Source organism: Aptenodytes forsteri, unplaced genomic scaffold, assembly GCF_000699145.1.
Source record: "Aptenodytes forsteri isolate BGI_AS27 unplaced genomic scaffold, ASM69914v1 Scaffold563, whole genome shotgun sequence".
NCBI lineage: Eukaryota > Metazoa > Chordata > Aves > Sphenisciformes > Spheniscidae > Aptenodytes > Aptenodytes forsteri.
This window is the reverse complement of record NW_008795318.1, coordinates 1,087,180-1,099,521: the sequence shown is the minus strand read 5'-3', so window position 1 is coordinate 1,099,521 and position 12,342 is coordinate 1,087,180. Positions and strand designations below refer to the sequence as shown.

The 12,342-nt window shown below is 39.8% G+C and overlaps 1 protein-coding gene across 1 annotated transcript in view; it reads right to left on the bottom strand.

Moving 5' to 3' along the window:
* ABCC3 (ATP binding cassette subfamily C member 3) overlaps positions 1-12,342 on the bottom strand; it is a 37,819-nt gene that overhangs the window by 18,877 nt on the left and 6,600 nt on the right. The window contains exons 5-11 of the mRNA XM_009279667.2: positions 11,536-11,661; positions 10,704-10,765; positions 9,375-9,506; positions 5,180-5,398; positions 2,694-2,871; positions 1,980-2,141; positions 1,285-1,377 (exon numbers count right to left, since the gene is read on the bottom strand). Coding sequence (XP_009277942.2) covers positions 1,285-1,377; positions 1,980-2,141; positions 2,694-2,871; positions 5,180-5,398; positions 9,375-9,506; positions 10,704-10,765; positions 11,536-11,661 — 972 coding nt within the window. The remainder of the gene's footprint in view (positions 1-1,284; positions 1,378-1,979; positions 2,142-2,693; positions 2,872-5,179; positions 5,399-9,374; positions 9,507-10,703; positions 10,766-11,535; positions 11,662-12,342) is intronic.

The following is a 12,342-nucleotide window of genomic DNA, read 5'->3' as shown; positions in this document are numbered from 1 at the left end:
GTCCTTGGGCTATTTCTAGAGAGGATGCAAAAGGTAATTAAAGAAAGCCAGACTGTTATCAGTAAGCTTACTGTGCAAGTATATACCTCCAAAGAAACCAGAAATCAAAGAAAATGGCTGAAAAGCAGAGTATAAAAGCTTTCCACTCATCTTCACTGTTAGGGGTTACATTTTCAAAACCACCTTAAAGAAAGATTCAGGCACTTCACAAAAATACTACCCTACTTCTTCCTTTGATTTCTTCAGATTTTTTTCCCTGATATGCATAGTTGTATTTCTTAGGGCATCCCTTGAAAATTGTGGTTACTCTCAGTTTATTTTTTTCCTATACATTAGAATACAGTGCTTCATTCAGTTACTTAAAAAAAAGATTAAAAAAAAAGGAATCCCTGCTCAGCTGTGTAGACAAAATGAAAAACTGCATTCACACACACACACCCCCCCCCAAGTTATGCAGCTCTGAGCATCTTATAATGGGCAAGGGAGAAAAGGAATGTTAATACTAACATGTCAGCATCCAAGAGATTTAATGGGAAGTCTGGATGTCTCTTTAAGGCACGTAATAATACCACTCTGTTACTAAGGCTGTGCTTAAATGTCATAATTTATATTCGTTTTCCAACTCTTACCTTTTTTACATCAACAGCTTGATTTTTTTTTTTTTAAATCTTCCAAACAGTCACTGATAGGTTGCACAGCACGAGCCACTTATTAGATTTTTCTAGCGCAAAGCCAGAGGGCACTATTATATTGGGTTTTTCAGCCTTCCTTGACTAGAGTTGACTAAGACTACAAAGAAAGGAATAAAGGATCCTTTTACCTTAAGATAATAATTCAAATTTAGCCCAGCTCAGTAGCAGTGAAAGTCAACACTGGCTATTAGCATAAAAAACCAAGCTGCCAGGCTTCAGTTCCCATCTCTGAAAACAGTCATTCACAGCTTAAAGAACAACATTTATTTGCCCCTTCTCTAGACACTCCTAGAAGAAGCTATCAGGTGAAGGGATATGGAGACAAAGAAACTTCTTGCTAATCCCAGAAGCTGCTCCAACAGTATGAAGAGCCACTGACTCAATGCCACACCTTTCCCTTAAATAGCATTCAATTCACTGTGGAAAAACTATCTGAGAGGATACAGTTATTAAATATATCAGCACAATCTTACTCACGAGTAAATTGGTGCAAATGGCAGCTCTTTAATGGCTAAGACAGCCACTGATGCCTTCATTTCTCATAGCACAGCTGCCAATTCAGATAACGTCACCTTCTCTGCTGGTACCTTACCTGGAATCTTCTGGTTTTCATTGCTATTGCAGAGTTAAATGGGATAAGTAAAACCATCACGGCAACTCCTGCCAGCACAGAAGGCCCTAAAGTCTTGATTGAAAGAAAAAAAGGTAAGTTGTTGTTGTACCCAAGTGTTGCTGTTGTTACGCAGTAAAACAGATTAACTGCATAGAAACATTTTAAGGATGAAAGCCAGTGCTCAAACTGAACCTGGAGTAAACCAGAAACAACTTCACTGTAGCAAAGGAAAAATTATGGTTATTCCAGGTGTGATTTGTTTCATGTTGACTTGCACAAAACTTCTTTATATGGCATGATATAATCTTTATACATGGCTTACATTTCCTATGCCCAGGGGTTTTTTTGTTTGGTTTGGTTTTTAAACCATTTCCCTCAAGCTCTCATTTGTATCAACTACTGGGAACACTGTGATGAGTCCAAGACGAATCCTATCAAAGCATGTAGGGACAGAGCAGACATAAAGGCTATCTTTTGCTTCAAATGCCTTATCTTGCCTACCAGCTGAACAAAATGATTAAGAGATTAATTGATCGTGTACACCAGTACAAGCCATTTTACTACAAGGCAGAACAATGAGTTTCTAAAAAATCAGTGGTGGGTCAAATTAAAAAAAAAAAAAAAGCTTGCACATCATTTAGACGAATTCTGAAAAAATGTGACAATGTCTATACCTGCCAGAGGAAATACAAAGCTAGAAATATCTGGAGTGGTGCAGACCACAACATGTTCAGGAAAGTCATCAGGTCCATGAAACGTTGGGCATCCACTGACATCAAGTTGACAATTTCTCCAACAGTTGATGAGCGCTTCGCTGAGTTTGTGATGACTAAGGACTGAGAAATAAGAGACATTCAGTGGACTCACAATCTTGATATGTATGGAGAAACACAGAGAAGAAATCCTCTATTATTAGCAAAACAAGACACACCTTGAGAATGTGCTTCTCCAACAAGAATAAAATAATTCACAACTACATCAATTCCTAATCTCCAAAGAACAAGACTTCATGAAATGGTTTGCTTGTGAGCACCTCTATCTCAAGTGGTATGTAGCATTCTGAAGAAAACCTAGTTGCATCTAAGTCAACTCATAGCACAAACACGCTATTCTCCTGGATCCCTCTTCCAAATATTTAAAGTGAACCAATATTTGCCTGTGATATGTCTGGTGACCTACCAGTACAACCCCATGAAGTTGCTAATCACTAGAAAATTCTGTAAAGTATGATAGAGGTACTCCTAAAAACTCACCAAAACCCCAATCTTTTATTTTCCAGGAGGCTGTTCTTATCCAATATGCCTGCTCTTCCCTGAGTATTTGAGAACTGAGGCCACTTGCTTGGCTATACACTGGTGTTCCAGCCCGTGAAATGCTTCCAGTCTTACCTTTCGGTATATCACTCCAGTGATCCCAGTCCTCAGCCTCATCCCAGTAACAAAGCAGTACTGGAAATGCTGGTGAAGTATGAGTGTCTGCAGCACAGCACAGATAAACATCAAAGCTGCAATCAAAAATCCCCACCAGGCTGGGGCATCTTTGTTCTTAACGAAGCCGATTAATACACTGTTTTTCAGAAGATTAGGGAAAAGGGAAAAGAAACAAAAATTAAAAACATGCAGAAATTTTAATGGGACATAATACAGCCTCTCTCAACTATGGCAACCTGCCACATCCTCTAACCACAAAAAGTAAACAGCTCTCCAGGATGCAAGCTGAGTTACAATTTCAGTCAAACAACAATGAGAAGACACAACAGCAAAACCTTAGGCTTTTCCAGTGAGAAAGTCCATTTGCAAATGAGCCTGTAGAAAATGAAATATTACAAGAGACTCTAGGTTTCCACCAAGATCCAGCATTTAAACACATGGCTCACTGTCTGAGCTCTGATAGGCAGCCCCTCAGGGCAAGAGGTGAATGACAGGACACAGTAGGACAGTGTAGTAAAGCAGGCGAAACCAGCTTCTTACCCAAATCCTTTTCAAGCAGCCTGAGTGCTTCTGCCTGGGGTGTTTTCCCACAAAAAAGCTAGATTAAAAGACATGCTCCTGGATGGATGCATAAAGAGTTCTTCACTCCTACTTTTTTTGTAAAATGGTAGTACCATTAAACTGGCTATATCATCTTTTATTAATAAGCCATTTCTTACTACACACAGCTGCTCTCCCTGCGAGACCTGCACACTGTCACATAGCAAACAAGCAGAACAACATATGGCAATACCCAGTGTTCTCAAAAATCACATTTGTGATTTCAGCCTACTGACCAGAGTGTTGAATTGTCAAAATATGGGAGGAACAGAGATTTGACTCCATGGTTCAAATAACCAGCAGGGGGAAAATACACCTGGAAATTACAAATCAGGCCCCAAAGCCTTGTATTAGAAGCATGAGGTTGCTACATCTTTCTTCTTCCAGCCCAGAGAGATCTTCCTTCTGCACTGCACCGGTTGTTCATGCTGTAAGTGGACAGCTTCAGGAAAACCTCTTCCTCGTAGTCCCAGCATGGGATTCAGCAATCTTTTTAGAAACATAAAACTATCCTGCGTGCAACCTGCCAGACAGCCATGGCTTTTTCATTTTCTCTCACCACTAGAAGTTCATTTTCCAAGACTGCAGGAATTGAGACTTGAGAAGAAATTCCCCATCATATGCCTTGAGATATCACTGACAACATATCCAGGAATTTATGCAAGTTTGAGAAATTCCCAGAATAGATTATACTTAATGTGTTCTCAGAAGGAAGCCAGCTGCCTCCTCTTCACTAGGGACTCTGGAAGAAGACAGACTGTAAACTATTAAATGTCACCATACTGGGTCAGACCCTCTTTTTAGCAAATTTCTGGGTATGTTACAAACCACCCACAGCACAACATGATCTCAGAACACAGCTCCACAGTGGTGTTATTTTAAGAGACACTCATATAGGAGCAGGGCCCTCTCTACTCCCCTTCCCCACATCCACCTGTGGCCTCCATCCAAACTCCATTCCTCTCTCACGCATTAACAGGACTATGTGCTTTTCCATTGATTTGGAAATAAAAAAAATAATTGTTTGACACAAATGTTGGTATTTCCACTGTTACATTCTTCTTAGTTAATGATTATCTGATTAAATTCTCACTTTAAGAATAATACTAACAGAGAAAAAAATGTGGGGATCATGCAAATTCCTTTATGGATCAGGCTGAGCAACTGGTCCCCCTGGAGATGGGAGATACAGGTGTTCCTCATACAAGGAGAGTTTGAGGACATATCACTTTTGTCAGGATCTCTCTATTTTTTTTTCTTTAATAGAACCATCATTTTCTTTCACATGGAAATTTACTGCAACTGTGCCCCACACATTCTCATTGCTGTGCACAACTAAGAACACATGAACTCATCTAAATGGTCCAAAATCTTTCCCAGATGACAGCGGCGTGGCCAAAGCACCACATACTTGAGCATCATGCTTCATTTGTATATCAAGTCACGCTACAGCTGCGACCACCACCAGTGCATGTGGTTATCAGATGTACAGAGACTACTGGATCCAGCAAGCAGTGCTTCGCTTTGATTTCACAAATAATCCTTTAAAATGGGGAGAAATTGCTTTGGACTGCTGCACGGAGCAACAGGTAATTTGTAATTCAAAGCTGTCTACTGATGATGGGCGATTTACAAATCTTGCATTTCAGTGAAGCTTGCTCAATTTACAGCTTAGTCCACAATAAAGAACTCCTGTCTTACGGTGTTTCAGTGGGAAGGTGGGGGAGCATACACATGCAGCACTGTGAGGGAAACTAGCTACGCATTTCAAAAATAAATACTCCGTGCCAAAGCCAAGCCTCCATAGGGATTGCACATAGAAACTACTCACACAGTAAACCAACCTTAACAGCTGCGGGTTGACGAAAGAAAGTAGGTCTTGTATCAGCTTGAAGAAGGAGCCAATTAAGAAGTATGGCCCAAAGGTCCTCAACAAAGCTTTGAGAAAGGAAGGCTTTCTATTGTGCTCTTTATCTCTGATCAGAACTTCTGCTTCCTCTGGACCATCACCAACATGATTCAGCACATAGTTAGATTTCTTCATATATGTCACCTCTTCTTTCCTAGGGGAATGAAACAAGCAATTAGAGACAACTGACAACGAGAACGTAATTTCCCTATGTGTACAGCACTGCAGTAACATCTAAGTCTGCTCCTTTCTTTGCTCTCCTACTGATCGACAGCAAGACTTTCAACAAGATCTAGATGCTTTTTCTGCAGTACTTATGAGTTGTACTCCATAGGCCAGAAAATCAGTCACCGCAGGATGAGAACATGGCCCAAAGAAGTAGGAGATGAACGCCTGACTTCCTCTGGCAGAGGACAGAGTTGACCTTGAATCTCCAATTTCTTGTAAAGGAATCCTCTAACAGTTGCTATTTACATACCACAAAAGGCACCCTCACCTAGTCCTTCTGAGACTGTATTCGTTATTCAATTAGTAGCTGTACTAAACCTTTAGCCTTATCTGATCACACAGCTGCTTTCAGAGAAGTAGCCTGAATCCCTCCAGGGAGACAGACATTGAACCACATGCCAAGCTAAGAGAGGAAGCAGGCACAGCCCTCTCAAAATACAAAGTTTTGCATTCCTGAAAACTTGAAACAGTACAAACCACAGTACCTCCAAAGCTGAGCCATCTTCGAGATCTGGGCCACAGCTGTCCGAGGTTCTTCCAGGACAGAAACTTTGGGTTTAGGTGCCTAAATTTTACTCAGATGACAATTTAAGCATTTAAACCCTGTTTGGCTGTATCCCTTTCTTACTTTGTGCCTCTCTTTCTCCATCTGCAAAATAAGCCAACGAAAGTGACCTCTTCGGCAAAGCTCTTTGAGACTGACTGATGAAAAATGGACCCAACAGGTCCGTGCTGTTCTCCAGGGCTCCAGGTGGGTTTTCTAGAAGCACCTCTGGGGTTTAGGTGCCTGACTTCTGTTGCCCGTCAATAAAGAGGGGGTGCTCTGGAAAATTATTTCCTCCATGAATTGCTCTCAGAGAGCAGCCTGGCAGCTTTTCTACCAGCAAATACCGAATTGCTGTTGTTTCTTGGGGGCTATGGGACCTAGAGAACAATTTCCTGAATGTCAGCCAGGAAGGTTAAGTCCAGGTGGAGCAGGGAGAAGGAAATTAGTCTGGGGCACATAAGCCTTATAAGAAGGGACAGATGAAAGAGAGACCCTAGAAACAGTGAAGACTTACAAGAAGGCATTTGAAAAATAACTTGTAAGTACTACCAAGTGAGGTTGGATTTATGATTCTTCATAAAGAGTGTTTTTTGGAGCTGGCTGGCTGCAGAGTCAAATAATTCCAACAGCCTGTGAGTATTCAAAATGATCACCGTGGCTAACAGTCCACAGGTAGAAACTTGTTCGCATCCTTTCAAACAAAGGTATGTGCAAATCCCAATTTCTTTGCAATAAAGTTTGAGGGCAGGGGGAGAACCTAAACCAGACAATTTATTCCCCACCCACCCCCAGACAAGAGCAAACAGTGTTGTCTTTGTCCTTCCAGATCAAACCTGGAGAGTTTATGAGCAAAGCCTTATTTTTCTGGCAACCAGGCTGTTAAACTCATTGAAGGATTTGAAGAAACAAGACTACTTGCCCCTGGCTTTGTGCTATTAAAAATGTTTATTACAGTGAGCTAACAGCAACACAATAGTTCTTTAGCAGCAAAAAATCCCAAAGGGAGAAAATGCACTTCTAGTGTTTACTACGGGTAGCTAGGTGAGGTCAGGTTTTCAGCAGTGTGTGGGACTGCTCACACCCAGCTTTTTATCAAAGCAAAAAGCACGTGCCTGGTTTCCATTATTTATGGCAGGGCAGATAATAGATGCTGATTATCTCATGGGAAAACACATAGCTTTCTCAATGGTGATGACAAGGCCCTGCATCTTCAATTTGTCTTCATAAGCATAGTCTCTAAAATCAGAAGCTAACTAAAAATGAGGCAAAATAGATTCCAGCGCTCTCTTCTCCATCCAGCACAGCTCTAACTTTCTCAGAAGCAACTGCACTTATCAGCAAAGTGAGCGAGTAGAGACTTCAGCCGTACAGGCAAAGAGAGCAAAAGCAAAGGAAAAATACTCTTTGCATGCTTTATTATCTATAATAACAACTTAAATCCACACTGATCTCTCCTGTAACTCATTAGTAGCAAATGAATTATTAGCAATTATTTAACAGTAATTCACAAGACAGCTGTGAAGCAAAATGTAAAAAAGGTTTTGTAGGTTTAGGAACAATAGAAATGTGATAATCATTACCATAAAATAAGTTTAAAACTTTAGCTATGCCAGAGTTGCAACTGATTAAGTTTTTAAAAATAAATTACTACTATGTACACTGCAAATATTTTCCATGGCACTTTCAACACGTGTACAACTTTACACAGCATTTTTAATGTCATAAAAGCTTGCTCAGACCAGATTTAAAGAGTTAAAAAAAATATTTACAACGGCTCCCAAGCAACTACCACTAATGTTATTTGACATTAAGTAATTGAGAATACCTACTTATAATTGAAGAATAAGCAGAGCCACAAAGCTTTTAGTTATTTGAAACCCAGCAATTTGGAGTACAGTGATTTGCTTTGTTTTTGCTCTTTTCCCCACCTTAGAATCATTAATATAGTTGCCACAAAATTTTACCTGAGCTAAATACAAGCCAGAATTTATGGTTAAATGCCAGCTGGACCCAGTTTCTATGAATAATTTCCAAAATGCAATGAATCCCATGACAGAATTCCAGGCACAGTTTCTGGTTTCTCAGCAAAAGTTTTCCTGGACCCTAGGCACTTCCGCACAATGGCTGTGCTCTTACTATATAAACGCCTGGGGGAGTAAGATTTATGTCTGTGCAAAAAGACCAGAACCCAGACAATGCACGTTATTCCACACCATAAAAGTAGAGACATTAAGAAAACTAAAAAAACCCCCAACAAATTAAAACCACAACACACATACACACGAAGCGCTAGTGGACAAGCTGCTGGTGTTAGTGCTGGAAACCTTTCAAATTTTAGCTGCAAAGTGGAACTCTCCACATCACATTAACCTTGCCAAGAACCTTACAACTCTCTCCTAATATTATCACATAATAGGGTCTTTCCAATTTGGCAAGGATATGCACAGAACAGAGGAAAGCCTCCACATGGAGAAGAAATCTCCAAAATGAAAGGAAATGGAAGTGCAGGCCTCCTCCTTATTGACATTTTTCATTTGAAAGACACTATTATCACATCTATTTGTTTGGAAACATTTTGGACACTAACCAGTGGGAGAAGGAAATACAGTTACACAATAGATAATTTCTTAAGATTAGATTAGGACAGAACGTGCAATAAAAAGGATATCCTCTCCAGCATGGATGTAACTATATGCAAGTTCTGACCCTCATGCCATTTCCATCAGAGACTATGAGAATTTTGCTGCTAACTTTCTAGGCAACAGGAGCAGGGTCTCAGCTCTTAAAGCGGGATATCTCTTCCCCTCCTGCCTTTCACGTTTTGAGTTTCATATCTTTACTGCTAGGAAGTGAAAAGTTGCTCACTGCTAAGAGCCTTAAGGCTAAAAATAGTGTCAGGCCAAAAAACTCATGATGGGGATGATGAGGAATTCCTTTTGGTTTATGGTGCACAGAAGTTGTGCTCTAACATGCACAGGAGGGATGCAATTATGGGGTTGGACATCTACCAGCTCAGTGATGAAAGTTGTTCATTTTCTACAATCCAACCAACTCAATCCCTTGTGCTTATGCATCTTCAGCCCTTCTCCACGTGGTAAATGGCACTACCTGCCCATGTAGATTTTAAGCACCTAATTAAAAAGTGTGTCAGTGGTACACAAGCCCCAGAGGGCTCCTGCTTGCCTCTGCCCAGACATATTAAAATAAGCAAATTTGACTGTTAATATGAATGAAGAACAGATAGGTTGAAGAGGTAGGTGCCATTTTCAGTTGGCTCATTTTCATGGATGAGCAGCTTACTGATGTTGAAACGACTAGGATCAATCTCTGTTTGCAGACTTGTTCGTATACTTACTGTTTGCACTCTGCTTTTTCTTTGTCCCACTCTTTACTTAGTTGTTGCACAATAATTTTTGAAGTATCATCTTCATTCAGTGACCACAAATCTTTATCTTCGAGGGGCCTTTTGTACCCAAGAATTGCCATGCTGCACATATAGAGAAAAAAAGTCCAATTCAGTTTGGCTAATAGTACTTAAAGTATTGCTAGTAACCCTGGGACTATTAAGCTAACAAAAGCAAGAAGATACATCTCCACAGAAAAGGTGATAATTATACCTCCATCTCCTTTTGTTCCTTATATCGATGTTTGCAATTTAGGAAAGGACATTATGTAATTTTGATTACACGTATTTTATTGAAAACATCACTTCAGAAAAAAGGACAATAAAAAACAACTACCAGAAGTATTTGAATGAAACTGTGGTGTTCAATGAAAACAGTGAAGCTTTAGAGGTGAAAATAACTAAGTCTATCTGGAATAACTGTCAGAGGTGAACAAAATGCAGAAGTGAAGCTCATGTAAGTTAAAGGAAAATCAGATTTCTCTGAAAACTACAGTTCCTCAACTGTAAGAGGAATTTCGTCAAGGGATACAAACGTCTAGTTGCCAAAAACCTTGATGGGGAATCTGAGCATTCAAAACTCTGGAAGTTTAGAAATATCTCACTCTCTCACTAAAAAGAATTTTACAGGGCTGTTGCCAGGACAATAAAGTTACATGGATGGAAGAATGAAGATCTCAACACCCTCAGCTACTATGGAAAAACTGGGTCTTAACATGACCTTTGACAGCTGTTCCACTTCTTTATCATGGAGTTGTAGGAAGCCCAATCTCAAATTTGCATCGTTAATACACATGCCTTTTGACAGCAGTATCAGTTGGTGGTAATCATTTGCATATATAACCCAGTTTACTTTCCCTCTCGCATGGAAAATGTCCTTATAAAAAAGCATTCACCCATGAACCTGAACAGGAAACAATATACATCCTCAGGTGGGTGAAAGGTTGCCACAATTAATCTTGTGGAACACAGTCTTACATGTTGGTTTAGGTTGTACTCCAGCATGTGGTAAGCACAACCAGGCTGTACACCCTATTAGTCATGCCACAATTGTTGCCGCTCTTCAGAGAAGTTTGGGCAGCATGAACACTGTGAAAGCTGTTTCTAAAAAGGCAAATGCTAGAAGTGCTCACACCACTGTGGATGAAAGAGCGTCAAACATCAGCTACTTACAGAGGAAAAAATCTCTGTATCGCTAACTCTGTACAACACACACCACAAGTAGAGTTTGGGGTTGTCAGCGGTTGTCAGCTGTCCAACAGCTTGAAAAGAGAAGCCTACCTTGTAAACCACCAAAATGTCAATCTTGACAGGAAGCCTGAAGTTAATTCTGGACATGGATTCTATAGTAAAGTTATGGGAGAAAAAACCAAAATAAATAAAGACGTACCATTACTTTAATAAGACGACAGTCTATTTTGATCAGTTTTGGTATATTACATGTATGTACCTATGTCCTGACGAGACATAAAATTGACTTCTTTCATTTCCCATGTCATGCAGAACTCTCTTTATCTTTAAAAATTGCTTCATATACTGCCTTTAAATCACACTTATATAAACTGAAATGTCATTCTATGGTTTCTGAAATGTTCATTTTAAGAAATGAACTCAACTTCTCTCTCAGCTTGGTTTAAACATAAATCCAATTATAGAGACCATTTTATGAATTGGAGAAGAAATTTAACCTGTGACACCACTAATGTCTTCTGTTATTAATGTTTTTCCATATCTATTCTGAACACACATAGAACTCATTTCTAACTCTAAATGAATGTTAAGCAAGTAGACCACCATCTCCACAAAAACCACTCTTGAAATAATTAATATTACACTTCAATGTTCATAAATGTGATTTAAACTGCTGTGAAGCAGCAAGTAGGAGAGCTGCTGTCGCTACATAGCTTCCGGTCATTACTGATGGCACATATAATGGAAAAAGGCTTCAAACTCTAATATTGCTCTCCATACCCAGTGTTTTGTAAGGGGGTCACTAACTACTGCAATCTCAATGACAATTCAAAGCTGTTTTCAATGAAAAGTATTCTCAGTGGAACTCTCAAAACATGATATAGTCTGTAAAATGCAAATGAAGCAAAGTAAAAATGCTTACAGGATCTGTATTAACAGGGGAAAAAAATGGAGGCTTTTCTTTAAAACATGAAAGGATCAACTCAACGATTATCAAAGCAAAGTAGATGTAAAACGTGGTAAACCTGAACCTTTCATTTACATGGCCCTAGAAGGAAAAAGAAACGCAGTATATGATCGTTTTTATTGTACTTCCCAGGTCCTCCCCAGCCCCCCCAACCCTCTCTCTCTCCCCCCCTCTCTCTCCCCCCCCCTGCCTTTTTCACAGCTTCTTTTGGCAATTCCTTTCTTCCTCTACACTTGAATACAGCAAAGTAGTTGCCAGCAGGAATTATCTTACGAAAGTATGCACGTACTCTGTTAAGTGCCTAAGAACATGCTTATCTCCAAGCTTTTCATTAAATTATGTCAAGTTCAAAGTCCTTATACATCTTCACTGCAGACACCCTCTGGAATCAGGGCTACATGACACCCTTTTAAATTACCTCCAGGGGTTCTTGCAAGATCATGTCTTAAGCATAGGAATTGTCAACCCGGATCAGAGAACATCCATTTACTTTAGTACCTTGTCACTGACAAGCAGTGTTAAATACTTTCAGAAGAAGCTGCAAAAAACACTGTATTGTATAACACCAGTTCCATCTGCTCTAGAGGTATTTCCTTTCCCACTCATATGACGCTGCAGTTGACTTAAAACTTCTTGCTGTGAGGGTATGTCCCTTATACAGCTCTTTCATACCCTAATGTAGTTGTGAATGCTCTCATTGTTCACTTAAAATGTTTAAACCTTAAGTGCAAGAGAAAGAATATTTGGTCCTCCACAGTTGCA